The sequence below is a fragment of the Kryptolebias marmoratus genome, linkage group LG15 (genome assembly GCF_001649575.2).
Source record: "Kryptolebias marmoratus isolate JLee-2015 linkage group LG15, ASM164957v2, whole genome shotgun sequence".
Classification (NCBI taxonomy): Eukaryota; Metazoa; Chordata; class Actinopteri; order Cyprinodontiformes; family Rivulidae; genus Kryptolebias; species Kryptolebias marmoratus.
In genome coordinates this window covers 7171442-7199128 of record NC_051444.1, presented here as the reverse complement: position 1 = coordinate 7199128, position 27687 = coordinate 7171442, and the positions used below count along the sequence as shown (strand labels likewise).

General features: G+C 40.5%; 2 protein-coding genes across 6 annotated transcripts; both read left to right on the top strand.

Moving 5' to 3' along the window:
- The first annotated feature begins 136 nt into the window (after positions 1-136).
- scube2 (signal peptide, CUB domain, EGF-like 2) lies at positions 137-21894 on the top strand. Of its 5 annotated transcripts, none has more exons than XM_017405304.3 (23): positions 137-445; positions 836-952; positions 2293-2418; positions 2669-2803; positions 4224-4349; positions 4441-4557; positions 6188-6277; positions 7329-7445; positions 7546-7668; positions 8382-8498; positions 8589-8711; positions 8962-9078; positions 10885-10974; positions 11133-11255; positions 12115-12285; positions 12576-12782; positions 16621-16791; positions 18316-18483; positions 18909-19070; positions 19152-19349; positions 19616-19768; positions 20551-20630; positions 20898-21894. In XM_017405304.3, exons 1-23 carry the CDS (start codon positions 358-360, stop codon positions 21042-21044), a joined length of 3066 nt encoding a protein of 1021 aa, XP_017260793.1. In that variant the 5' UTR covers positions 137-357; the 3' UTR covers positions 21045-21894. The 5 variants fall into 5 exon arrangements, with proteins under 5 accessions (XP_017260793.1, XP_017260801.1, XP_017260787.1 ...); XM_017405312.3 differs by having other exon boundaries at positions 833-952; positions 12579-12782; XM_017405298.3 differs by having other exon boundaries at positions 833-952.
- Positions 21895-23125: 1231 nt separating this feature from the next.
- On the top strand, positions 23126-27397 carry tmem9b (TMEM9 domain family, member B). Its single transcript, XM_017440714.3, has 5 exons — positions 23126-23350; positions 24121-24212; positions 24295-24403; positions 24670-24804; positions 26326-27397. Exons 1-5 carry the CDS (start codon positions 23273-23275, stop codon positions 26479-26481), a joined length of 570 nt encoding a protein of 189 aa, XP_017296203.1. The 5' UTR covers positions 23126-23272; the 3' UTR covers positions 26482-27397.
- Positions 27398-27687: the final 290 nt, after the last annotated feature.

Below are 27687 nucleotides of genomic sequence, written 5' to 3'. Positions count from 1 at the left end.
TGTTTTTATAGTCCTAATTAACTTTACTCAGACAACAACAACAAAACTTCCGGTCTTGAATTTCAAAATAAAAGCCTCCTGAGACACGTACGGTTTTAGTCACGAGCCCATTACTTCCGGTTATTAAATGTCTCTCTCTTGACGCTTCAGGGGCGCTTTTAGAGGCGATTTTCCTCCCGCTCTCGTGTGTACGCGCACGCACGCCCTCATTCTCTCAGTCACTCGCTCCTTTCTCTTTTCAAAAGCCCCTTGTGAGGCAGATTGACAGCAGAGAATGAAAATGAGGCGGACGCTCCGTCACGACTTCAGTGCGTACGCGTCCTTTTGAGAAGACCTCCAAAGTTGGATCCTATCACCATGGGAGCTTTTTGGGCAGCAAGGAACTTTTGTTTGTTTTTGCTCTTGTTAAATAGTCGCCAAAGCGTTGCGCTTCCAGAGATTCGAGGTGGGACTGTAGTGAGTGTACATGTGTTTGTGTTTTGTTTTCCATTCGTCAGGAAAGCTCCAGTTACGCACCGCTTTTAGGAGTGCGCTCCTTTTTCTTTTTAACCACTTTTACTTTTTGTTTTAAAGCTTGCAGGTTTTTGTTTTAAATGCAAAATGATTGATGCAGCAGTTTGTTTAAGCTCTGTGTACATCTAACTTTTTTAAATTAAGTTTTACAAACTATTGTAGGCTGGTATTAACAGTAAAAAAACATGTTTCGGGAGTTTCTGTGGCTTGTTGCCTGAGAATATCCGAACATTAAAGCGCACATTTAGTTCTTAAGATACTGATTGGCATTTTCCCGGAGAGCTGTGGTTAAACTAACTAATTCAGCTGTGGATTTCAGCAGATCCGTGCGCAGAGGGAAGTGATGGCTGTCACATTGATGCTATTTGTCAGACTACCCAAAGCTCGTACAAGTGCACGTGTAAAGCAGGCTTTAAAGGAGATGGAAACCACTGCGAAGGTAAAGTCTGTTTCCTGAGCTTTTAAGCTGTGTGTGAGGGTGGATTCAAAGCTTGAATGTTTTCTGACACATCTGACCTCTCAGGGCTTATACAGCAATGCGTAAAAGTCCCGAACCACTCTTTATTTCTTTTTTATTCTGCCTCTAATGAGACAAACTGTTATACATTTTTAGAATAGTCTTGATTAGACTTTCTGTAGGTCTTTCAAAGTTTGGCTTTTGAACTTCCGCTCATTTAACTCTTACTTCTGAGTCATTCAGGCTTACAAAAGGCTCCTAAATGCAAGAGATGGACCATTATTCTGTTGACGTGTAACAGACAGCTTTGGGGCAAATTAACTATTTTTTAAATATCTCTTTTTTGAGTACTTTGTTACCAGCATAAAGATCCATTTTGCTCCAATTTCTTTAGTTGAATCTTTGAAAATTTCCTAAGATAACAGTTTTACAGACAGAAAAGAGTAATTTAGGTAATTCCTAATGAGCGATTAACTGAAAATCTGACTTATAGCAGATGATTACCAAAGAATGATGCATCTCTCAAGTGTTTGTTCTTAACAACACAGCTTTCAGATTCCGTTCATCTGCTGTACGTAGTTTTTAAATCCAACAGTACAACATGCTGCCATGGTCAGGTACTAGAACGGGTCTGAAAACTTAGTGGAAAAGCAGCTGAAATCTAAGGAAAACTTTGAAAGACCTTCAGGAAGCGTGGAAAACTGTTTATCAAAACCACTTTAAAATATGACTCTTTGTAAGCAAAGTATAAATAAACTAAAAAAAAGAACATTTTCTGTGAAAAAGCAATGTGGATGCTGAAAATTTTGCTGAGACTAAGTGGTTAAAACAATAAAAATAAAAGCTAAAACTAGCAAAACAGCAGTCAGAGTTAGGAAAACAGTAGCTAAAAGCCAAAATGAGCAAAAAACTGTAGTTAAAACCAGAACTGGCAAAACAGGAAATGGAAGCCAAGATGGAAAAAAACTAAAAGCTAAACATGAAGGAATCACTTTAAAGTAGATTTCAATCAAGATGAAAGTAACAAAAAGTCATAGTGGTAATGTCCTGAGCTCAGTGTTTTGTTATATAAACAGTTCATTTGTGTAGTTGAAAGCATTTACAGCCCAAAAGAAAGTGCAGAAGAAACTTTAAACAGGAAAACAATAGCGTGAATGCTGAATCAACATTTACAAGATGAGGAGTGGTTTGAAACTTTTGCACAGAGCTGTGCTTAAGAGTTTTGTTTGTCTGTCTCCGAGATAGACTATGTCAACACACTTGTCTGATTTCTGTTTTTGAACGGCCGGACTTTATTTATTTACCTGGTGTTTACTTCCCAGACGTTGACGAATGTGACGTGAAGTACAATGGTGGCTGTGTACACGAGTGCAACAATATTCCTGGAAATTATCGCTGCACTTGCTACGACGGGTTCCGTTTGGCCCACGACGGCCACAACTGCCTGGGTAAGACCAACTTTTAGAGCTTGAATCGTCACATCTGATCTGGAAGAGTGAGTGTGGACTGTGTTTGAAGATCCCCAGACTCATCTAATAAACATTATCTGCATCTGCGGTGTTTATAACTCCGAGCAAAACAGCTGTGTTGGATTTACACGGGTGAAAAGTTTGTTTGTGATTTAAAAAAAAAAAGGAAACGCTTTCCCAGAGTTTTCCACAAAGTGTTTAGAAATGCAATCATCCCGCTGTCCTGCAGATGTGGATGAATGCGAGTTCAACAACGGAGGGTGCCAGCACACTTGTGTCAACGCCGCGGGCAGCTACGAGTGCCGCTGCAAGGAGGGCTTCTTCCTCAGCGACAACCAGCACACATGCATCCACCGCTCCGTGGGTGAGTTCCCGAGCAGCGACCGGTTCACTTCTGGCTCCAGTTTCAATGAGTGTTTGTGAAAGTTTACGTCTCCTGACTGCTTTGTAATGTGAAAAGATTAAAGGTGACGAAGCAGCCTTATTACGGTTATCTTAAAAAGATTCGTCCCGTGTCTCGTCGCACGGCTTTGAAATGAAACATTTCACATCAAAGCATTCAGCTTCATTGGGAACAGAGAAATCTGCAAAAAATAATAAAACAAACAAACAAACAAACAATGGAAATCAATGGGATTTTGGCTAAACAGATGAAAAAAACATGAAAAGGCCTTTGGTGATCCATGACTTTGGCAAAGTTTGCAGCAGAAGTTTTATGATTTTTTTACAGAATGTTCAACTAACTTTTGAATTTTCTACAATTTTCAAATCATTTGCAAACAAACTTTTACTCCCACAACTGCTTTTGGTACATATACAAGTCATACATGGAAACATTTTTGTCTTCTTTCATCCCGTGTCTCTCACTGCTTTAGGAGTTATGGTTTTCTCTCAAATACCCCGAGAATACAGAATCGTCTGCCCCAAACGGTTTGAGATCTTTTTAAGAGCTGACTTATATTTGTTTGCACACACACACCTTTTGTTTCTCTGCCTCTCGTTAACTTGGCAGTCAGGGAGTGACAGACACAGGTGCGTGGTTACCATGGTGACCCTAATGAGCCACTGGCAGCAGCTTTAACTTTTGTTTCGATGTTGGTTCTCTTTACACTTCTTACACGAAACATGAACGTAGGCATTTTCCTTTTCTCATCTTAGGTTATGACAAACATCCGTTGGGGTTCTGGACAGCGGCTGACTTGGCGCCCTTCAAAATATCTTCTAAACTTTCCCATTCGTTTACCTCCAAATGAGATTTTGATGGTGCGGTGAGGGCAGGTCTCAGCACCGTCACGCTGTGGGAAAAGGCTCTCTGTGTCCTGAAGGACAAAATAAGTTAATAACTGCGAGACCCGGCTCTATGCGGTCTGTGTCACAGATTAGTCTGAAGTGCCTTTGTTTTGTCATCTCGACTGGAGTCAACCTAAATGCGAGTCCTTTCCACTCCATTGGGTCTTGACAGCCTTTGTAAATCCTGCAGACCTGAGCACTCAGCTGTGACCCGTCTATATAAATGGAGCTGTGCCTCCTCTCAAAGCAGTATCAAGTGGGTTGTAGATGGAGTTTTCTTTTCAGGCAACTTTAGTCCTGGTTGCATAATATTATTTTCCTCCTCTGTAAAGTCACCTAAAATAACCTGCCGGTGGATGTTTTTGGATTGTGTAAGGCGTGAGAACAATCCGTGTCTTTCTTTGAGGATGCCGGACTAATCTGTGTGTGTGTGCTTTTGTGTTTAACTGGTCAGTCACTGCAGGAGTTTCATTGTGCACCTCTTTCTGTCCCAGAGGGCCTCAACTGTATGAATAAGGAGCACGGCTGCGCCCACATCTGCAGGGAGAGTCCCAAAGGGGGCGTGGCCTGCGAGTGCCGCCCAGGGTTCGAGCTGGCCAGGAACCAGAGAGACTGCATTCGTAAGTGCGCCGGACTGAGGCCGAAGGGACGCAGCCTTCTGAGGCGCTTGCACCCTGACTGTTGTGCCTTTGCGTGTCGTTTGCATGGCAGTGACCTGTAACCACGGCAACGGGGGCTGCCAGCACACCTGCGAGGACACGGAGAACGGCCCCGTATGCAGGTGTCACGTCAGGTACACTCTGCAACCTGACAGGAAGTCATGTGTAGGTGAGCACACTGTGGAAGCATCCAAGTAGATTTCTCCAGCTGTGTGTCATCGTCGAGCAGTCATTTTTGGATGAAAGAATATTTTTGACCTTGAAGGTTTTGAACTCCAGGTTCAAGGTGAAAACTAGGTTGATCCAAAACGCTCCGCTTTACTTCCTGCCTCTTTAAGGCAGAGCACAACAAAAGTGAAGATATTTCATTTTAGTGAAGTCAGTGTTCTTTCACACCGATATGACATTTTTGAGAAGGAGCTAGAAGAAGCTGTTGGTAACTATTTGACAGAAGGATACTTCAGAAATCTCCAGACTATCCCTTTAAAGAAAGGGAGAAAAGAAAAGGTTTGTGTTTTAGTACTTTGAGTTTTAAAACTTTAAACACTAACTTGGTAAAGAAAAGAACTCAAAAAACTTCATTTATTTTGATGAATTCATTGAGAAACTTGGAGTCATGTTTAGTTTTTTAAATATTGTGCTTGTTGTGTAAATTATCATCATTCAACCTGATTCTTATGGTTGAAAATTTAGGTTTTTGTTAGTTTATGACACACATTATAGTATAACTCAACACTATTCTAATTACACTGAAGAGTAGTTTTCTTTTACATCTTATGCTTGTATTTGTACCTCATCTTATTAAATTAGTAATAATTATATTGTGTCTCGATGAAGAGATAAAACAATCACATTCTAAATACAGTCTTTTAAAAATGTTTTCAGCATTTAAATAAAAGAAGAAAGCTGGATGTTGTATCATTCTGGTGTTTAAGATTTCCTGAATGGAAGCAGATTGGCAGGACGGATTAGTTTCTTTTATGTTGTGGAGTCTATCTTGATGAATCGTGGGGTGTTTTACTCCACAGAAGATTAGACAGATATGAATCAGCTGTCAGATAGTGTGTTATCTGTCTTCGTTCAGTGCCTGTGTGTGTGTGTGTGTGTGTGTGTGTGAGGTCCAGGCGTGTAAATGCAATGTTGGCTGCAGATTCTGATCTGTTGTGTTGTTTGACACACACCAAGCCGCTACAAGCACCGTTTGTTCACACACCCTTCAGCCCCCTTCTGCTAGCTTTAGCTACCCTTTTGCTTAATTTAGCTTTTAACTAGCATTTTGCTACTTTTAGCTTCCCTTTTGCTAAATTTAGCTTTTAACTAGCCTTTTGCTACTTTTAGCTTCTAGCTAACCTTTTGCTTAATTTAGCTTTTAATTAGCCTTTTGCTCATGTTTTGCTGCTTTTAACTTGGATTTTGTTACTTTTATCTTTTAACTAGCCTTTTGCTACTTTTAGCTTCTAGCTAGTCTTTTGCTACTTTTAGCTTTTAACTGGCCTTTTGCTAATTTTTTGCTACTTTTAACTAGTGTTTGGTAGCTTGGTAACTAGCAAATGCTAGCTTTTAAATAGCCTTTTGCTAATGTTTTGCTAATTTTAACTGGCATTTGTTTTCTTAGCTTTTAGCTAGCATTTTGCTTCATTTAGCTTTCACTAACATTTTGCTACTTTCAGCTGGTGTTCTGCTTCTTTCAGCTGTAACGTCCCAGTTTCAGCTTTTCCAGTCAAGTCATTCGGCTCTGATCGGTTTCACAGAAAAGGCCGTTTGTTTCTCAGGTTAACGTTTGGTTCTGTGCTCTGCAGAGCGAGATGAAGTCACCACCGAGTCCTCGGACCACAACGCCACGTCTTCTACGGAGGTGGACAAACGTGTCAAGAGGAGACTGTCGATGGGTAACCAGAATAACAGAATAATTGTGTTTTATGTGACGCGAGGCCGCCAGGAGCGGGAAGCCGAGTGATGTCGAGTAAAGCGAAACATTCCTCAGTCTTTTGAGCAAACTGTGAAATAACTCCATGCTGACTCTTTCAGCTCCAGCCTCCCTCCTGGAATATATGCATTTGTGACAGTGTGGTAAATTTCACGGTTTCCTTCTATTTAGGGAAGAGCAGCGTGTGAATAATTTTCTTTTTTCTGCATTGTTAGTATTTAATTGCTTTGTGATTCAGGCTAACTCGACGTGTCACGCCTTTTGGCTCCTCATCAGGTTAAACGAAACAAGCACCTGAAAGCCTTGTTTCTGAGTTGTTTTTCAGAGCATTTTTGCCAATGTACGTGTTTCCAAAGAAATCAAAATACGTCACATTTTAAAATTACAGGGAATTTGCATGTTTTGGGAGCATCGTCTGTGTTTGTAATGATGTGTCTGACACAGAAATGTCTGAAAGTCATTCACACAGCAAAAAGAAGTCGTGAGTCAGCTTTAATGTCTGTATGTTTTGCTTCTCAGGAGCCAGTTGTTCTTGTAATCTTTTAAAATGATCATCAGCAATATAAAAAAAAAGCCCATCATTCCCTAAAGAAATGCATATCGCCCGCCGCTTTCTATGCTGGACAGACTGAGATCAGTTTAAGTAGAAAAATGATGGAGTTATAGCTGAAAGTTATGTCAGTCTCTCATGTAATGACGTGTCACTCAGAGTACGGTATGTGTTGTGAATGACTCTCAGCTACTATCACATCAAATTTGATCTCATTATCTGTTAAATTTACTGAGCTGTGGATGTTTTTGTCTTGGCTATCGTCAATCAGCTGTGGCGGCCATAATGAGTTGAATTACAGCTGTAGATGTTCAATAAAATCTCTCCAGTGGTTCAGGAGATGTTTTGCTAACAGACAGACACACAAACACTGGCAAAATCCTTACTTCCTCGTCTCCACCTTTTTGCTTTTTGCTGCGGCGATCGTCAGGGTTGGTTTCAACTGTACGTGTCGTGCTTTCAGAAACCTGCGCGGTGAACAACGGCGGCTGCGACAGCACCTGTAAGGACACCTCCACGGGCGTGCACTGCAGCTGCCCCGTCGGCTTCACGCTGCAGCCGGATGCAAAGACGTGCAAAGGTCAGACTGCCGGTCCGTCACAGAGAGGAGCGGCACGCCGGAGCTCTGATTTTTTGAATCGGTGAAGGGAGTTTGGCTTATTGCCACCTGTTTCCCACAGATATCGATGAGTGCGAGTTTCACAACGGCGGCTGCGAACACTTCTGCAGGAACACCATCGGGAGCTTTGAGTGCCACTGCAGGAAAGGCTTCAAGCTGCTGTCAGATGAACGCTCCTGCCAAGGTAAATATGTTTATTTATACTTGTTTAAACATATGCCAAGGTCTATAGAACACTGGGAATGATTGAGATAAGAGTTACTGGGATGTAAAGAGGAATTTTTCTGTTTTGTTAAACAGAAAAGCCAAAAAAGATGCTGAAATAAATGTAACTGCATGTAGTAAAATTTGGGAAATCCTCATAAATTTTTCTTTAAAAGTCATTTTTATATAAATGCTGAGTCAGCATTCTTTTGGGAATTTGGTGCCATGACTTGTTTTTTTGTAACTTTTATATTGATGGAAATATCTAACTTTACTTAAAACAAAATTGCCCTTAGAAATACTCTGAGATTTCTTCAATTTAAAAAAAAACTTGCTTCAGCATACTTGCCCTACTTTTGTCTTCTTTTGCTTCTTTTAGCTTTTTAGCTACCATTCTGCTCCTTTTAGCTTTTAGGCACAGTTTTGCTGATTTTAGCATCTGTTTTGGCTTCCGTTTCTCTGCATTTAGCAACTGTTCTGCTTCTTGAAGTTTTCAGCCACTGTTCTGCTGACTCTCAGCCTGTAGCTTGTGTTCTGCTCATGTCAGCCTCTGTTTTGCTTCTTTTAAACCCGAAACAATTCGGCTTCTAAAGCAGCTTCCAGTCTGTGTGGTTCGGCTGGGGGGAATTCCTCCTGATGAAGATTACACCTGGCTGCCCTGCTATTATGTCATCCGTCTGATTTTGATTACAGATATAGACGAGTGTTTTTTCGAGCGCACATGTGATCACACATGTGTGAACTCCCCTGGTGGTTTTCAGTGCCTGTGCAACAAAGGCTACACCATGTACGGACTGGCCCACTGCGGAGGTAAGATGAGCGCCTTACAGAAAGCATACAAATGTCAGGCTTCTCTCTGTGTCCCGTAGATAAAGAACTAAGTTCTGCTTTTGGTCGCAGACATAAACGAGTGCAGCATGAACAGCGGAGGTTGTGAGCACGGATGTGTGAACACCGTGGGTGGATTTGAGTGCTCTTGCCGTCCCGGCTATAAGCTGCACTGGAACAAAAAGGACTGCATTAGTAAGTCGGTCCTTCTTCCACTCTCGTTCCTTTGTCTCTTTGGAAAATGTGTTCGATGACGTCAGGCATTTTGGGGGACAAAAACAGGAGATACTTTGAGTTGTTTTCCTTTTCTCTTTAGTTCTCTGCTTGAGTAAAATCATCTAAGTTGCAACTATCCTCGCATGTGTTTTTTTTTGTCCACGTTCCTCTGTATTGCAATGAAACACATTCTTTTTTACCTTTGAGTTTTGTTGTGGTTTCCATCTAGAGGCTGAGGGTTTAACACCTGCAAACCCCCCCTCTAAAGCCACCTTGAACTGTAGTAAGCAGCAGGGAGGGGACCGCTGCTTTCTGACCTGCCAGTCTCAAGTTCACATCAGCAGTGGTGAGTTCAGCCTGATCTCTTATCGCTGAATACTTCCACTTCATGTGTTTTCCCCTCATCCACCTTTTAAACACCAACACTATGCAACAACTTTAAACCGTCCCTAGTTCTTTTATATTTTGCTTCAAGAAGCCAGACTTCCTTGTAATCTTCTCAAGTGGTTTGAAGCCATAATTCTCCCAGCTTTCTGAAGGTCTTTCGGACTTTGGCTGCTTTTTCTCTCATTTTCTGTCCAGTCCTTGTACCTGACCACGACAGATGAGGAAATACACAAGTGTAGGACCAGAAAAAAAAGTGTCAGGTTTAAAAAAGACATCTACAGGAGGTGAAGAGTCTCTTCTTTAACGAATACAGGAAAAAAAATCCAACAAAGACCCGACACTTGATCAACTATGCCAAATGTTCAGCTAATAGTTCTTTGGGAATCACTTTCTTTGTACTAAAATACTGTTTTATATATGAAACTGTGTTACATTTAAGATTGTTATGATAGATTCAACTGTCTTTTTGACAGGCAGCTGGTAACAAAGTGCCTCGGGATCTGAATCTGTCTGTTTTTGACTCAACACTGGTTCATCCCTTGAGTTTTTTTGTCTTTTAAGTCTTTTTATGCCAGAAAAATTCATAGGTCGGAGTTAGAAAAGAACAAAAACACACAAAAAAAAACCTTTTAAAATTGTTCAGAAAATGAGTGAAAAGCAGCCAAAACTTGTTTTCGTAGTTTAACTGCCACACGCAAAGTTTAACAGATGTGCCATCGGGTTGATCATTTTAACTCTTTTTCTGTTAAATAATTAAATATTTACGAGGAGCTAATGAGCGTTATGGAGTCAGGAGGTGTGTGTTTGAAAGGTGTCTTTAAGTTTTCATTCACACAAGTTGGTCAGTAAGGTCTAAATAGATTTTATTCAAGCTGAGACGAACAAAATGCTGCTTGATGTTTTATAAGAGAAAGAATAATTTGAGTTATGACAGATATAATAACACATTGTCACGTGTATTATTATGTTATTAGAAAGCACGTTAGAGGCACTGATTAGTCACTAAAGCTCCTCTCAGACAGGTGTCTCTTTACGTTAATCTGACTGCAGTTAAAGGTGTTTATTTGTCTAAATGAGCGTTCTGGTGTTTTACTGTATACTTAGATTTTTTTTGTAGTAAACATCACTTTCAGCATGTCATAAAATGACCTGTATCCATCCTGTATGTGGAATAAAACACATGTAAGAAGACATAAAAACTCAGCTGTTCAAGTTTCAACAAGAAGAAAAACAATATAATACACCAGAATGGTTACATCCCCTCTCATCATAACATCTTTAATCTTAACCTCTGGCATGAAAACATTAGGGCGATATGAGATACGATAAGTGATGCTAGGCCTGCTTTTATCCCCAATCTGTATGTTTCAACACGCCCACAACACTTTATAGGCTAATAAAATCTCCTTTAGAGATGCAATATGCTGTTTGTTTTTGGTAAATATTAGATGCAGGTTTTGTTCCCTCCATCCTCGCTGAAGGAAAAAAAATCGACGTGAGGCCGGGAGGAATACCAACATAAAAGTAACTCATGCCCAAACGACTGAACGCCATACTTTTATCTGATTGATGAAGCCATCAGTGTTTGGAATCTTGTCTCTGAAAAGGTCTTTAAGTCCAGCTGTGTGAACAGTTGTCAGCTTTAGTCTGCAGAGCAACTCATCGTGTCCCTACATGCTTCCTCTTTGCTCCCTTCCTCGGCTTTTGTGGCCCTAACTTTTGTCAGCGTTGGTCCGTGTGTCACGGCCTCTTGTGTGTTTTTCAGGGACGGAGGATTCCTACACGGTGACCTGTGGAATGCCTCTGCCCTGCTTGGCTGGCGTACAAAAGAACAACAGTGGCTCGCATTGCTTAGGCAAGTACAAAACCTCGCAGATTTACATCTGTCTTTCTGCTCTGTCACACAAAAGCCGTACCTCCGGAACAGCTCAGGCTCCTGTTTGTTTTTCTTGTTGATATATAAATAGATCCAAATGACAAGGTTTTCTGTTTTTTTTTTCTTCTGTACTGCAGGTCCAGAAAAGCCCCGGGTTCCACGCATTAAGACCACAGCCACTTTTAGGTCTGGCACGGCGAAGTGCAATTTAAAACGAAGTCAGGAGAAACTCAGGGAGAGCTCGAACCCGGCACATTCAGGTACAACCCAGCAATGTCTTCAAGACACAGAGACAAGCATCTGAATTATAGCTCCTTTATGTTTCTGGTTACAAGAAACACTTTGGGGTTTTTTAAGAGCTGCCAACATCTAAAGAAGATAAAGCAGACCTGAAAGCTGCTTCAAAGAAACCAAAAACCGAGGGCAAACGTGAAAGACATTTGTGGGGAAAGTGATGTGGTTTTGAGTGTTTTGAATGTCTCGGAGCAGCACTTTGTCTGGCACTGTCAGGGGAGGATGTAATTAGCCATAGAAAAGCCTTTTTAGTTGGGTTTGACCCAGCCATCAATCAAATGGCTTCTTGATTGTAGGATTATTGTGCCTCTCAAAGGGCCTCAGAGTGGTTTTTTACGTCACTTGCTGTTAAAGAAATCTTGATCGTTTCAGACATGTCTGTCAGTGAGATCTCAACCTTTTACAGCATTCTGGCCAAAAATGTTTAAGAACTTGATAAATTGCATTTTCAAAGAAAATAAAGCAGCTGAAACTGAGTAAAGTTAGAAAGATTGAGACTAAAACTACAATTAGCTGAAATTAGCTAAACAGATAGAATCTAAAGCCAGCAAAACAGTCGCTAAAAGGTAAAAATAAGGCAAGTATGCTAAAGTAGATTTCATGAAACACAAGAGTTCTCATTTTATTTTAATTGGGAAAAAATGTAAATAAAGTTAAAAGTCTAAAGAAGCTATAAAAGTTAGAAAAACCAAAAGTTGAAGCCATAATGTCCTGAACGAAATGATTTGAGCTCGAAGGGACATTTGTCCTAAATTTGACTCGTTTCCTTCATTGTGGCCGTGATGTCTCTGCTATCTGTGGCATGGTTGTCTCCGATGTTCACAGATAGCAGGTTCCTCTTCACGGAAAACGTCCACTTCAGCTACGTGAGCCTGCGCTGCGCCTCCGCGGCGCGACAGCGGGCGCGCGGCCGCCACAGCAGAAGAGCCGGCATGGAGGACGGCTTCTCCATCACAGCTGAGTTTGAGCTGGACGTTAACCTTGAGGAGGTAACAGGTTGGTCTCTCTGCGCTTCCTGCCTGCCCGCTCGTGAACCTTTGCCTCTTATTCTCCGTCTGATCTGCCTTTTGCTGCTGCCTGTTTGTCACTAAACAAACCAAAATGTTAAAGTATCTCCTGTTTTGACTTGGCTCTGGTGGCGGTGGGGCTTTAAGTTTAAGGGCTTTCTGTTTTATTTCCTGAATTGACACATTTTTTGTGGTTCTGTTTTTTTTTTTTTTCTTTTTGTTTTTGTGGGGATTGAGCATGAAATTCGAAACAGTTGTGGTACCGAGTGTTTCTCTCAGCAGAGAGCTGTGACCTGAACTGCGTGCGTCGGCGTTCAGAGAAGAGGCTCAGGAAGACCATCAGGACCTTGAGGAAGTCCATCAACCGGGAGCAGTTCCACCTTCACTTTGCTGGGGCCGACTACGAGCTGTCCAGGAGTCTGGCTCACCCTGCAGAACTGCCGGGACACTGTCTGGTAGGACAGATGCTGGTTGGCAGGAAATGTGGTGAGTCTGATTCAGTGATGCGCTTTTTATCATCGCCTGCCACTGAAAGGCATTTTAATGAAACCCGCAGAAAGGATCTGCAAGTTTTATCAAAACGGGCATTCATTTCTCCACATAAGATAAGCTGTGATATTTATTCCTTCAAGGAATGCTAGGCCTTTAACTTTAAGGCGGCACCGGCGCTGAGTAATCACCGTACACACAATAGACCCACAGTCACGTCTTAAAGCCACGCCAGTGTGATCTGTTCGGAGCAGCAGGTTTAATGATCAGATTTGGTGCAGGTGTTTGCCAGATGAGTGCCATATTAGGTTGGCAGACGTGCCGTAACGAGCGAGCCGGAGTGGAAAAGTGTGAGAGAACAGAGAGGCTGTTGTTGGGGCTCCAAGCTGTGAGATCTTCCAGCATCTCGCTGGGATAAGAGCGTGGTCTCCTGGTTGCTGTTGCCTCTCGGTGCAGTTTTTATATACAAGCTGCGATGCAGAAACTGTTGGTTAAACACGACCGCACACACTGTCAGGAAAGGAGCTGAAAGCTGGCTTGTGTTTTTCCTGGCTGACGCAGCTTTGGGCCCCTGTTTTCAGGCCTCACGGGTAAGTTTGCTGCTCGATGAAACATCTCAGGAAAACGGTGCCTGCCTTCTAAATATTTATTCAGACTCTATGTGCTTTGTGTGATATATGAAGTGGCAGTTTTGAAGATGTTTGGCCAGATCTTCAGCACCACATGTGAAGGCTGGAGGTGATGAAATTTCTAGGCTCCGCTCTTTAATTTGCCTCTGGAGATGTTTACTCTGCTGTCCCAAACTATTTCTGGCGTCATGATTAACACTTAATGTTTCTGCAGCTGAACTTTGCTACTTCTGTTTCCATCTTTTAACAACACGTACTCCCCCGCTACGCTTTCAGGTCAACATGAAGCGGTCTACTGGCCATGGCAGGGGTGTAGACATGTAATTTGGAAGGGGAGAAAGGGGGAGGAGGGGGAGGAGGAGGTGGTGGGGTGTTCTGAGAGGCATTCTTCTTAACCTCCAGCTCTTTAAAGGAGCTATATTTTTTCCCCACCTCCCCCCACCTCCCGCTCTGGCTTAGCGCAGAGTGCCGTTTTAGTCCTTTTCAGTTTGCCCACTCCATTGAAAAGCCCATTTGGGGCTCGTTCTCACTCCCTCAGAGAGAAACAACAACACAGGCTTTCTGAGAATCCGGAGAAAACGCCGTGCTCTGTTAAAAATATATATTTCCCCCGCTTAGCTTGCGTCGTATTCATGCTGCCAGCGTAGCTTATATTCCCGAAAGATGTGGCTGCCTTATATAAAGTTAGTTATTTGAACTTTAAGTTTGTGTGCTTGAATGTAATTTAATGATTTTATCGAAAAGTGACCCATGCAGAAGAGTTTGTCACTGATGCTGAACGTCCGTCGCCCTGTTTGTTGTTTGTTTAATGCTGAAGATGTTTAGGAAGTGCTGGTGATCCAAGCTGCCAGTTTGAGTGCTGCAGCCCCCCCTTTTCCTCCTCTTTCCTCCCAGCTGGGGCCACTTTGCATGACCCCCAGCCACTAAACTGCTAAAGAGAATTGACTTCAGCCACACCATGGGAATCAATTAGCATCAGCTGTTTGGGCCTCCGCTGGATGGGCGCGAGCAGTGATTGGGCCGAGCAGAATGGGGGGCTTCGGAAACCTGACCCTTTTTATTGGGTTCAGCTCCTTACCGCTGTGATACCGGAGTGTTTTCCTATGTCATCAAGCAGGCAAAAACCGGGGACTTGAATAGAGGTGAAAGGTCTTTTAAACCTCTTTGAGGCCATCAATTCGAGGACTCTATAGAAGTGCTGTTTGCATTTGAAAGGCTTCAAGGTTTTTTTTATTTTCCCTTCTCTTTCACTCTCACTCTGTCCTCTTCCCTCACTGTTTCCCTCTGTCAAAAAAAAAAAAAAAAAGAAAGCTGTTGGAGGACAATGCGCTGATGGCTCCCCGTGGTCTTTCACAACAAACAATAGCCTTCGAAAATGAACTGCTCTTGATAGAATTACACTTTCACTATTTAGATGAAAATCCAACAGTTTGTTGAGCCACGTATAATAGAGCTACACACACACAGACACACACACACACAGTTTAAAGGCTGCATCCGAGCCACGATTTGCACCAGAGGATTAAATTGATTTATTCTTGTTTCAGATCAACTTCTGTGTTTAAGTCAAGTTCTTCAGACTATCACACAGACACGGTAATTCTCAAATTAATTAAAGGCATCGTTCTGAACGGGAGGAATCAAAGCAGACCTGAGTTTCGGTCCCTGTAATCAAGGCTTTGCACTTTTGTCAGATAAGAGGGCCGCGCTCCTTTGATTTTCCTTTTCTGTTTGCTTTTAAAAGAGGTGAGGGGGCTTATGGAGGCATTAAAGGTTTCTCTTCTGAGCACTGAGATGTTATATTGTAGCATAAGTTTCATTTTTGTTTCGAGTTGAAAGTAACTGATTCATTCATTCATTTACGTTTCCTTCCTGATTCATTGTGCTCAGCTCTTTGGAAAACAGCAACCATTTCTGCTTGGAATAAGATTTAATACATAATAAAAACACAAATTTCCCTTTACGTACTTTAACTTTCAATAGCATTACAGCTTTAAAAATCTGCAATATTACACAATGAGAAAAACAACTTAAAGGGATAGTTTAGATCTTTTGAATTGGGGTTCAAAAGACCTGTTGTAGATAGCTCTTCGAATAATTTGAATTCAGAGAAATAAGAGTTTAATTCTATTAGCCGACTGACGAGCTGACAGCTGGTCTGAGCGAACCAAAGACCAGAATGGATTGCTTTTGTTTAACTAACTGCTGACAAATGACACTTTCTCAGAACGGTTCCACAAAATGCTGCCTCGGATCATTCACTAATCGAGCCGCCCGAGTCCCGCGTCGATGTCAGTTTTTCAGAAATGAAGCAAACTTTGTGAAACCAGGAGAGGCGTGGAGTGGATCTCAGCTGTGTTGACCTGGAGCACACAGACGTCTCTCATCCCATTTTCAAAACATAGTAGACAAACTCAGTTTCAGTGCTTTTTGTGGTTAACCTGATTTTTTTTTAAACTAAATGTAAAATTGCTGTGTGTCATCATCAGTCTTCCCCTCTGTAATGAATCTGTTTATTGTTGTTTAGGCTTCCAAATCCCCCGGCTGGGTGGAAGGACAGACTGTATGTCATCGCTACGTCACATATTTGAGCCACAAAGCCAGCTTCCCTTTTCACACGTTGACTGTTTTGGCTCCTTTCCACAGAACCTGTCATAAAAGATCTGAACTGTCATTTTGATTCTTTTAATATTTTGTTAAGTATAGGTAAAGATGTGTTGAGCCCGACACTCGTCATTGTGTTTATTCATTTCATGCCCTTCTTGATTAAACGGGAGAGGCAACTGAAGTCTAAATTATTTTAATGGTCTTGTCATACAGTTTAACTGCTGAATATGTTGTGTTTATCCACGCTGTGGTAAAAAGTGTTTGATTACGTGCAGCCATGGGGCAAACTGCTGTATGTGTTCATTCATGCCTGCATCTCACATAGTTTTCCCTTCTTAAGTGTTTTTTTTATATACTTGAACGCTCCCTGACACTGTTTTGTCTGCTTAATTACATTAATTACAAGTTCAGGCATAACAGTCTGATTTGGGTGTCTTATCCTAAGTGTTATTTAGTGTGAAGGTGTGTCCATATCTTTTTTTTTTTGTTGTTGTTGAGCGCCAGATTTGTTTCAGCTCCATTCTGTCTTTTTTAGTTTAAATCACCGACGTATCACGTTTTAAACTGATCTTGCTGATCTTAATTCCTTTATCTGCTAGTGAGCTGCGGTGTCGGGACATACTTTGATGGACATCAGGGACGGTGCGTGCTGTGTCCAGTTGGGACGTATCAGGATGAGGAGGGACAGATGTCCTGCGAGGTCTGTCCAACACCTGAAGGAAGAGAGGGGTCCAAGGTGGTCGGTGCTCGAAACTTGTCAGAGTGCGGGGGTAAGGATGTGTTTTCCGCAAACAAAAGCAATCCTAATAATAATCAGACACAATTTAGTCAATAAATGATTTATTATTATTGCCTTACTTAAAGCGTGTTGTTTATTTTTGAGGTGGAAAGAAATAAAAAGAACACCTACAGCAAGCATCAGTTTAAAATGTTCTTTAAATGACAAAATAAAAAATGAAATTCAATGATTTGATACATGTACAAAAAGTTCTTATTGTCTCAGATCAATTATTCTTGTCAGGCAACTATTTTTCACACATGCAGAATTGGGCCTGTTGCAAAGGGCAGGACCAACAGGCTGCCAAAAATATACATTTAATAATTATCTATAAATAGGATTTACAATGATTTATGACAATAAAAATCCAAACCAGTCTTACTGAGAATTTAAACTTTATATATTTAATGTAAATTATGAATAGTCAAAAACATTTGTGGAAAAAATAGGCATGTTTTTGCAGCATTTCAAATACTAGCATTCAGCTAACAAAATAAAACAAAGCAAAGTAGCGTTCTGTGTTCCACAATCTGTCCACACTGCCTTGCAACTGACTTCAGCAAATAAACACTTAAAGTCTTTATCTTGTTAAAATTCTACATTTTGTATCAGTTTTTGTATTTTTACGACACTGCAGCGCTCACAAAGGATGCTGACTTAAACACCCGCTCGCCTTCAAAATAAAAGCACTGCGAAAACCAGTTCCACACTGAAAGAAGCGATTTTGGATTTGTGCGATTTCCGATTTTTCATTGACCTGATAGACGCCCATGTGTGCTTTAGATCTACTCTTCTCAGTGCACTGAAAACTATACCTGCTGCACAAAACTATAGAAATATTGGTTTAAGCTAATGGAAAAAAACTAAAAGACAAGCATTCAATTTCCCAGTCTCACTTTACTTATCTTCATCCAGTGTGATTTATTTCCTCGACACAGAAAAAACAAACAAAATGCAGAAAAAGACAATAAAGTCAGGATGGGAGCAGATTAGGTGTTTTGTGAATCAGAGCCCCACAGGAAGCCCTGCTGCTGTGATAACCATCTCTCCTTGGCAGATGTTGTGTTTTGTGTAAACCCAAAGAAGCTTGAACTCAGGTGATGAAGATGTATTTGGATTCGGGGTGCGAACAAACACTTTCAGGCTTCTTTTAGCCTAGAATAAAAGCCGAAGGAGCCGCTGTGAACGCTGTTATCAGAGACACTTTGTGGCTGAAACTCAGATCCCATCTACTGAGCCAGACTAAACAAGGAGAGCAGAGTCCTACTGACGCCCACTTTGTGTTAGTCACTCAGGACATACACCGAGCGAGAGGAACCGGTAAAATGGGGCAATTCTTTAATGTGTCTTTCACCTCCTACCACAGTGGCTATCTTAATAGAATGATCTCATAATTACATGATATTGTAATCATAAAATAATTCTGCTCAGCTCTAAAAGTACCGTAACTTGGACAGAAGTTCTGCCGTTTTAACTGTCCACAGTCTAACCAAACGTTTATCTGTGTGCCTCTCAGGTCAGTGTCCCCCTGGCCAATCCTCCCATGACGGCTTCGTCCCCTGCCGTCCCTGTCCACTGGGAACCTACCAGCCAGAGGTGGGCCGCACTTCCTGCTTCCCGTGTGGAGGAAACCTGGTCACTAAACGCAGCAGTGCTGTCACCTTTCAGGAGTGTGAGACCAAAGGTGTGGGCGTTCTCCGTCATTGTTTCCCATTAACTCCCACTTGGTTTATTTTGAACACAAACGGATGGCTCAGAGGGAATCTTTTACAGCAGGGAAGGTTTATGAAAACTTGTCAAACTTATTAAATAAAGTGAAACATCTGTGGGTTGCTGGGATTCTATTTTTTTTCCCTTCAACATGAGAATAAAGTCTTCAAAGCTCCTTTTGGTGTTGACAGGAACTCTGCTGCCCTCTTCAGCTTCTGTATGCTCTTTGCTACATAAATAAGATCTGATGTTCTTTTTTATGCACAACATAAATAGCTCACCATGCAGTTTTTTAGAGCATAACATAGCAGAATCTATTTAAACCAGCTGAGTTTATAATGAACATTTGGAGGACTATATCAGCTAACGAGCTTATGTTTCTGCTTCTTGCTCCTGCAGTGCAGTGTTCTCCCGGTCATTACTACAACACCAGCACACACCGCTGCATTCGCTGCCCGACGGGCACGTTTCAAGGCGACTTTGGCCAGAACTACTGCGTGGCTTGCCCTGGAAATACCACCACCGACTTTGATGGCTCCACCAGCATCATGCAGTGCAAAAGTATGTCGGATTACATGTGGCAAAAAACTCCTGATTTAAGAGTAAAAAAGAAATATTTGACATGTCTGTGTGACTTTACAGACCGACAATGTGGTGGACAGCTGGGAGAGTTTACCGGCTACATCGAGTCCCCAAACTACCCCGGGAACTATCCGGCCAACATTGAGTGCACTTGGACCATAAACCCACCGGCCAAACGTCGGATCCTTATTGTTGTGCCTGAAATCTACCTGCCCATCGAGGACGAATGTGGAGACTACTTAGTAATGAGAAAAAGCTGTGAGTTTCATGTGTGGGTGGGACTGATACCGTGAACTGGTTCTGCTTAGCTTTGGGGAAACGTTTTTAACGGTACAAACCTCACAAAGTAAAGAGAACGGGTCTGTTTTGTCAGTGTGTGCCGAGCAGAATGAATATGTTTTTACGTCACAGAGGCTGGAGTTGTATTTGACAGAGAATCAACGTGAATTTTTCTCTTTTTGATATCACAAAGAACACTAATGTTTCACTTGATTTCCTTTGTGTTCATGTCTCGACCCCCACAGCTCTGCCCAACTCTGTGACGACCTACGAGACGTGTCAGACGTACGAGCGCCCCATCGCCTTCACCTCCCGCTCCAAGAAACTCTGGATCCAGTTCAAGTCCAACGAGGGAAACAGTGGGAAAGGCTTCCAGGTTCCATATGTCACATATGATGGTACAGAAAACCAAAACACTTCATTAATGCGGTTTAGATTGTTCCTTTAAACCCTTTTATGCTGACTATTAAATGTTTCCTCAGGTTTGAACATTTGAGCAAGAACTCCCAAACTTTTTAGCTTCGGACAAACAAGGACATAATTACAAAACAACAAAAATAAACTCAGATTATACTCCCTTTTTTTCCACATTTATGACTATTGTTATCTTTTCTAACAGTTACAGTGAAAATATGCTAGTAGGAACTACTTTTTATTTTTATTTGATTTCATCTCAGGGCCCCCAGGCTTGTCTTTTGTGACCCACAGTTGGGTGCCGACCCCACCTTTGGGAACCACCCTTTCCTTTTTATTTACACGACAGCCTCATTTTTGTATGATTATCTAGTTGCTGACATATTAGACATCGTTAGTTTAGAGCAGAGCCCAAAGTTTTGGTTTGAGCCAGGAGCGCTCCAGACTTTGAAGAGACTTTTTTTATTATTATTTATAAGCTTGATGACGATCTGATGCTTTGCTGTCCTAAAATGTCCACAAACATGTAATTTATGAGGAGTGAAAAGATGCAACAATGTGTGTTACAGTATAATCTGCTTACAGAAAATACCTGATAATTGTTTACTGACTATATTTTTTTACTAATTGATTAAATTTAAATGAACTAACATTGTCATGTAACAACTCCTCAACACAGAAGACAACTTTGCTGCCTGCGTCTGTTACAAATAGATGCTTTCATGTGTGACACTAAGGATCTTTTTGTGGATTTGATTTGTTTCAGAGGATTACCAGGAACTGATTGAAGACATCGTAAGAGATGGGAGGTTGTACGCATCAGAGAACCACCAGGAAATTCTCAAGGTATGGACTCTTTGCTTATTGTTTATTCTTTCAAATAAAGTCTGATAGATGGAATCTTAATAAATTAAAAAAAACCTATCTTGTATAAAATACAAGATATCTGTGCAAGCTAGTCCTTATATTATTTTACTTTTCATATTTCAGACAGGAAAACAAACAAATAAACAAAACAAAAATGGTATCCAGGAGGCTTGTAGTGATCTTTGTTGGAGACACGTAGAAATGCAAACTGCTGCTCCCATCTTGACTTTCTGTTTTTCTCCTCAGGATAAAAAGCTCATGAAGGCGCTGTTTGACGTGTTGGCTCACCCACAGAACTTCTTCAACTACACGCCACAAGAATCTAAAGAAATGTTTCCTAAATCCTTCATCCGCTTCCTGAGGTCCAAAGTCTTGAGATTCTTTCGCCCCTAAAAGCATAAAAGATTTTTGGAATTTTCCTTTCCCATTGAATTCACTCGGAGCGGATCGCAGGCTTGAGGGGGAGATGTGGGCGACTGAAGCGAGTGGACTTTTAACTCGAGCTTTAAAACGGAGTCGTGAGGAGGAACTGAATATACTGACCTGCATCGGAATCTGGACATCTTCAGTTTGTTTGGAAACGTCTTTCTGATGACTTCATGCCTTTTTTTTAGGTTTTAAAACCAGGATTGAAACCCAAAGTGCACATCTGCATATTAGAACGCCGCCTAATCATGCACATGCTGACTTCATGGGGCCTTTATGTCGATGGGGATCATGATGGAAGCTGAATGTCAATGATACTGTATATATATAGAATATGCATCTAGTTTTAACATCCAGTAGGCTACATTCCCTGGTAGGGATGAATAATTGACAGGAATTCTGCTAAATGTCAGGAACAAATAGAGCACAAATGTTTAAATGGGAACACTAGCACTACTAAAGTGGTAGTTCCACCACAAAGCAATTATTCTGGTGATTATTTTGTATATGATGTAAAAAGTTTTAGGTGAAATGCTAATGTATAACAGTATAGCAGTAAAAGCTGAAAATGACTACTTTTTATGCATTCATAGGATAATGACAGCTTCAACACAACATTACTTGTTTGTATCATTGAAAAAACTACACGAGGAACTCCAAAAACACTGACTGATATCCTGGTGCTGTACAAAAAAAAAGACGTTTAAAAAGTCCTGTAAAATACAACTGAGCAATTCACCTGTTTCACACGATACTTTTATGTATATTTTTAAGGTTTTGTACATCTAATATGCTGTAAATAAAGACAGAAAACATATTTAGTGTCTTCATAACCTTGATTCACTTTTTTTTAATGAATTACCAAGAACTTTATTTGATTCTCTTCTTTAAAACTGCATTCTTGTATAGATCCAGTTCAAGTACAGTAAATTTCGTACTTATCTGTTTTAATTGCATATAATATTCCTCCAAACTTTGTTGAAGGTCTTTTTAGAGTTTTTTTTTGACGTTCACTTATTTTCTGTTCAGACATTTTCAGTTTTTACGCCTGACCATTTTCTGAGCAGCGTTTTTGTTTGTTTTGTTTTGAGTCGCTAAACTCTGACCTATGAATCATTCGGGCATAATAAGGGGCTTAAACTCAAGAGATGAACCGGGGTTGCGTTGGCGCACAACTGAAAACTAAGCAAAGACACGATTTTTAAAGAGGATCTTTAGGCACTTTGATATTAGCAGTCTGTCACAAGGAAAATGGTCTTATTTATTTAGTTGAGTCTATGAAAACACAGATTAACAGACATAAAAAAGTATTTTAGCACCAGCAAAAAGCTTTTAGTTCAAACCTATCATGCAGTTGATGATCAGCTGCAGGATAATGCATGTGTCAGGTCTTTGATGGACATTTTTGTTCTTAAAACATGACTTTCAGACTGTCCTCCTGCTGCACATCTTTTGTCCTCCACTTTCCTCATTTTCAAACACAAACTGCATCAAAGCGCCGATGTGCTCTGATACATGGATCGGGCAGCAAATGAGTGAAAATCTGCCAAAGTCCAAAGAAAAACTAAAGAAACCCTGAAAGACTGCTGATCAAGATCAATTTAATAAAAGACAAGGAAGTCTGGCTCCTTAGAAATAAAGAAACGATAGATGATTTAAGACAGTTCCTCAAAAATGTGCATATTTTGATACATATTTATATACTCAACAATCAAATTCTAAATATTTATGCTACAAACCCAGTATTTCTCGGGTTTAGGTGCTCTCTGTTTTTATCCTGATCTTTACGTTTTAAACATGGGGTGCGTTCGATTTATCCTCCCGTTCACCTGCGGCTGTAAAGATTTTCAAAGTTATACTCGAAAACATTTAAAGACGGTTATTTTATTCCCTTTTTAAATATATTTCGTACAATTATCACGATTTTATACATATATACACACATAAATCACATTTTGTTGTGAATAAGTAACATTATCCGACAGTTACCGCCCCTGTGGATCTCATCCATGTCCTGCCTGGTCACGTGACTGAATGAAGGAAGGGGATCTCGGGAAAACTACAAGTCAGCTGCTCGAAGGAGCTGTTTATTACCTTCGACTTAGCTCGATGGCTACCGTCGTCACCTGTTAGGGTTTGGTTCTCGTCGCTGGGTGAACTCTGGAAACAATTTCTCCGGCCTGCCGTGACGGACCATGAAGATGAAGCCTCTGTTTTCTGTCGGGGGTCTCTGTTTTTTGTGTTTTGTGCTGCTCTCCCAGGTTTCAGCGAAGGTAAGGCTAGCGTTAGCCTGGTTAGCTAGCTGCAGACGATGGTCTTATTGAAGTGAAATTTAATCTCTGAAACATTATCTGAGAAATGAAACATGCCTGTTTTTATTTGAAAGCGTTTGACCAGCTAAACGAGCTGTTATTTAAAGAGATGTAATAATTTTCACCCAGTATTACTTGTGTGATTGCTGCTAATGATTGTTTTCATGGAGATCACATAGTAAATAAATGCATTCCTAAATTGTGTAATATTACATTCAGCTAAATGTTGTTTTTCTTTCACAGAACACAAATAAAACATTTCAAATGACAGATTATTATTAAAAAAAATCAAAAGAAGGCATTGAAATTGTTATTAACCATGCAGTAGAAGCAATAACATAACATAAAACAGTTTTCTAATTTTATTTTTGCTGTGCCTTTTAAAGGGTTTTGTGTTTTCTTTGTCAAATGTTGAATGTGAGTTTTCTTAAACACCACTTTGCTCTTTCATGCCACTATATGATTACCTATACTGAGCATCAGATTTTAGTTTTTTATGAATAAAACTATTATAGCTGTTGATGTTAAATTGCATTGAATTTAAGTCACAACCTTTATTTTGTTATGTCAGCCATTAGGTATCAAATTTTACTCACATGACACATTAGTTAGGTGTTATAATACAATAACTTGTATGTCATGATTATATCTTAAAGAGAACGACACATTTTAATGATGGACGAGGATGAAAACTAGACAGAATAACCCTTTAATGCGTGTATTTGTCACAGAATTCAGAAGACATCCGCTGTAAATGCATCTGCCCGCCATACAGAGACGTCGAGGGGCAGATCTACAAGCAGAATGTGTCTCTCAAAGACTGGTATGTTAATATCTTTGCGTTACTTTGATTAAAATTGTGCTGTTCTCGTGTCCGAAGATCTCTGACAGTGTTGTCTTGTCAGTAACTGTCTCCACGTGGTTGAACCGATGCCGGTGGACGGGAAAGACGTTGAGGCCTACTGTCTGCGCTGTGAGTGTAAATATGAAGAGAGGAGCTCGGGGACCATTAAGGTAAGTCTATGTTAAAACATCTGGTCAGGAAGTCAATATTGTTGTTTTCCCTTCAGCTGTTTTTGTTTTAGAGCTCCATCCAGTGATTATAGTACTGATTCCTTTAATAGATAATGCTTCTCATGTTGTATCAGTTTGTGTAATGAGGGGAAAAAAAATATTGATCAAGCTTAGTGTTAATTTGATATCATTGTGTTTACTGTCTTATCAAAAGCAGACAACCTGACATAACATGACATACAGAAATGATTGTTTCATATCTTTAGGTAACCATCATAATGTACCTCTCCATTTTGGGGCTGCTGCTGCTCTACATGGTTTATCTGACGCTCCTGGAGCCCATGTTGAAAAGGCGGCTGTTTGGACACTCGCAGCTCATCCAGAGCGAAGATGATGTCGGGGTATGTGTTGTTCTGTGTCGTAACATTCTTAATGTGTAACCTTTTGGTTGCATAAAACATCACATGAGAGTCATCCATTATGGGTGAAATTTAACAATTTTACGAGGCCTCTGTAGGAGACTCCTTAAACATTACAACCTTTTAATTGGACATATATGGACATTTGACACTGTTGTCTCAGCGCAGCCAGTCCCGGCTGATCAGATGCTTCAAACAGAAAACATTAGTAACCCCAATCACAGACAGGACAGTTCTGCAGTGAAGCTCTCAAACAGGAAGTAATCATATTCTGTTCACAACACTACATGTGTTTGGCTCTAATGTTTTAAAACACTTTTATAACCTCAGAATAATTATAAAACTTGATACAACTTCTGTAGAAAATTACCTAAAATGGGGGTTGGCACAACAAAGAATTTTTTATAGAATTTATTTTTAAAGAAATGTGTTAATGTAGCAAATAAATCCTAAAATAAATCACCTACAAAGTAGGACTTGGACGTTTAATCTGTTATAACATTTGTTCAAATACTTTTTATTTTCTGTTCAGAGGGAAGATTTAGGGAAAGGTCACTGTTTCAAACTGAGATCTTTTGCTTTAATTTTAATTTCAGAAGGAGGACAATATTACAGGGAGCTAAATCGAGATAAAAGGGTGAATTCTGAGCAAAGATGGTGGTGTTGGCGTATTATAATTATAGTTTCTGACAATCCTGGTTATTTGATGTGAAGGGGGGAATAAAAGCACCATTTAAATGCTCAAATTGAGCACGATGAGAGGAAACCATTTGGTCGTCTTTGGTATGAAAGAGTGTTTGGATATTAGCAGGAGGAAATGATCTCTGNGGGGCACAGCAGAGATTTGACTCAGACAAGAAGAAACATTAAATGCAACAGCGCTTTTGACAAAATGGTTTTCTTTAAAGAAAACGTGACGGAGCAAAACCCAAAAACAAAGTTCTCTGCTTCTCCTTCCCAAAAAAGTAAAGCATTATTTAATTTGTCTCAGTCTTTGTGCTTTAGAATTTTTCAAATCCAAAATTTAATAAACAACAAAGACTAACAGAACATGAGCAACATTAACGACACAGAAAATGATGCAATGCTTAACAAACCTTTGGTACAGAGATCCTCTCGGTAGTATTTTGATAAATCGTACGTTAACTACTTCTGTGTGTCTTTTGAAAACCAAAGTGCTTGACAGAGCAGCGATCAATCTGATAGTTTAAATGAGACATAAACTAAAATTAAGGATCATAACTTAAAAACCGAAGCAAGCAGCATCTGTGTGGACAGAGACGTGGGTCTGCCAGGCGTCTGCGTCCACATTAGCAGGTGCAGCAGAAGAGCTGGGGTCAAATTATAAGAAGAAGAGTGGATGAATTGGCTTAAATAAAAAAACATTAGAGGTTTGGACTCGGCTGTTTGAGTTTAATTTGCATTCATGCAACATGCCATGTTGTTTCAGAGCCTGTCTGATTGATTGGACTTTTCTAATGTTTATTTCTTTGTTTTGTTCAGGACCAGCAGCCTTTTGCCAACGCTCACAACGTTCTGTCCCGTTCGCACTCCCGACCCAACATGCTGAACAAAGTGGAGCACGCTCAGCAGCGCTGGAGGAGGCAGGTCCAGGAGCAGAGGAAGTCCGTGTTTGACCGCCATGTTGTTCTCAGTTAAAAGGCTCTCTCAGTTCTGGGTGTAAAAGGGGCGTGGTGGTGGTGGTGGTGGGGGGACAAAACAAAACAAAACAAAAAAAAAAAACCTCACTGTGACAGAGTCCTGAGTTTATACCATTTTCTCAGTTTTCTTTTTTTGGTTTCTACGTTGAAGATTTTTTAGACGAACAAGTGAATCGTTCGAGCAGAAGTTACTGACAGCTCTTATTTTGTCTGCAGGCGGCAAAAGAAATTTGTTTATTTTTGCACAGATACTCCAATGAACTTGAATGAAAAGCAAACTACACTTTAGCTAATAAATTCAAATCAGTTCCAACTGTTGGAAACATTAAAGCTAAGCTGACTTTCAGAAACAAACGTCCAGACGTGAGTCAGTGCTGCTCAGCTTGGATCAGTATTTTTCACTCCAGAACACGAACACTATGGAAACTACTCTTACTGCAGAAAAAAAGTTTCTTTTTTTTTTTAAAGTGCATGTTCTTTACTAGCTCATTTTGTATCTTTCTGTCCTGCCAGGATGTTTACTGTCTGATAAATGGTGTCAGCATTTATTACACTAATATTTGGAAGTTGATTCATTGAACCTCACTGCAGAAAATGAAGTTTTGTGATTGTTAACATAGCTGCGTTACTGATTTTGACCCTTTTGAAGACATCCTCTTTGACTACCTAACATATCTAATGTGTATCCTTTAATTTTTCTTTGTTTTCTTTGTGATTGATTGGATGTCCATAATCGATGTCATTGCTGTCGAACAGACGGCGTCGTTACTCTAAGTTTACTTTTGTGTGTAGCTGAGTCGTGGAAAGTGTGGAACGTGGACAAACAACCAGTGGTGGGAGACCCATGAAAGTGTTCTTAACTATTGTTTATGTGGGATCAATAACTTTGAAATAAATTAATGTAAAATTTGTGATCTACTGTCTGTCTGGGTTAAAATGACCTCAGCAGCCTGCTGGAGGACAAACACTTCCTACTTTAGATTTATCATCCAGATGCTGTTAAAGGATGAAATAAAGTATCCCAGAAAGGTTTGTAAGGTGAACACACTTCTTCATCCCTCTTGGTAATCTTTACATATAGTTGCCTTGCAGTTTGGGAACTTTATTTGATTTTTATTTCGATTAAAAAGCAATCTTACTTCAAAAATACTCCAGATTATTGAAGTTGCATGGGGTGAAAACATAAAACTGAAAAGTGCTGCAA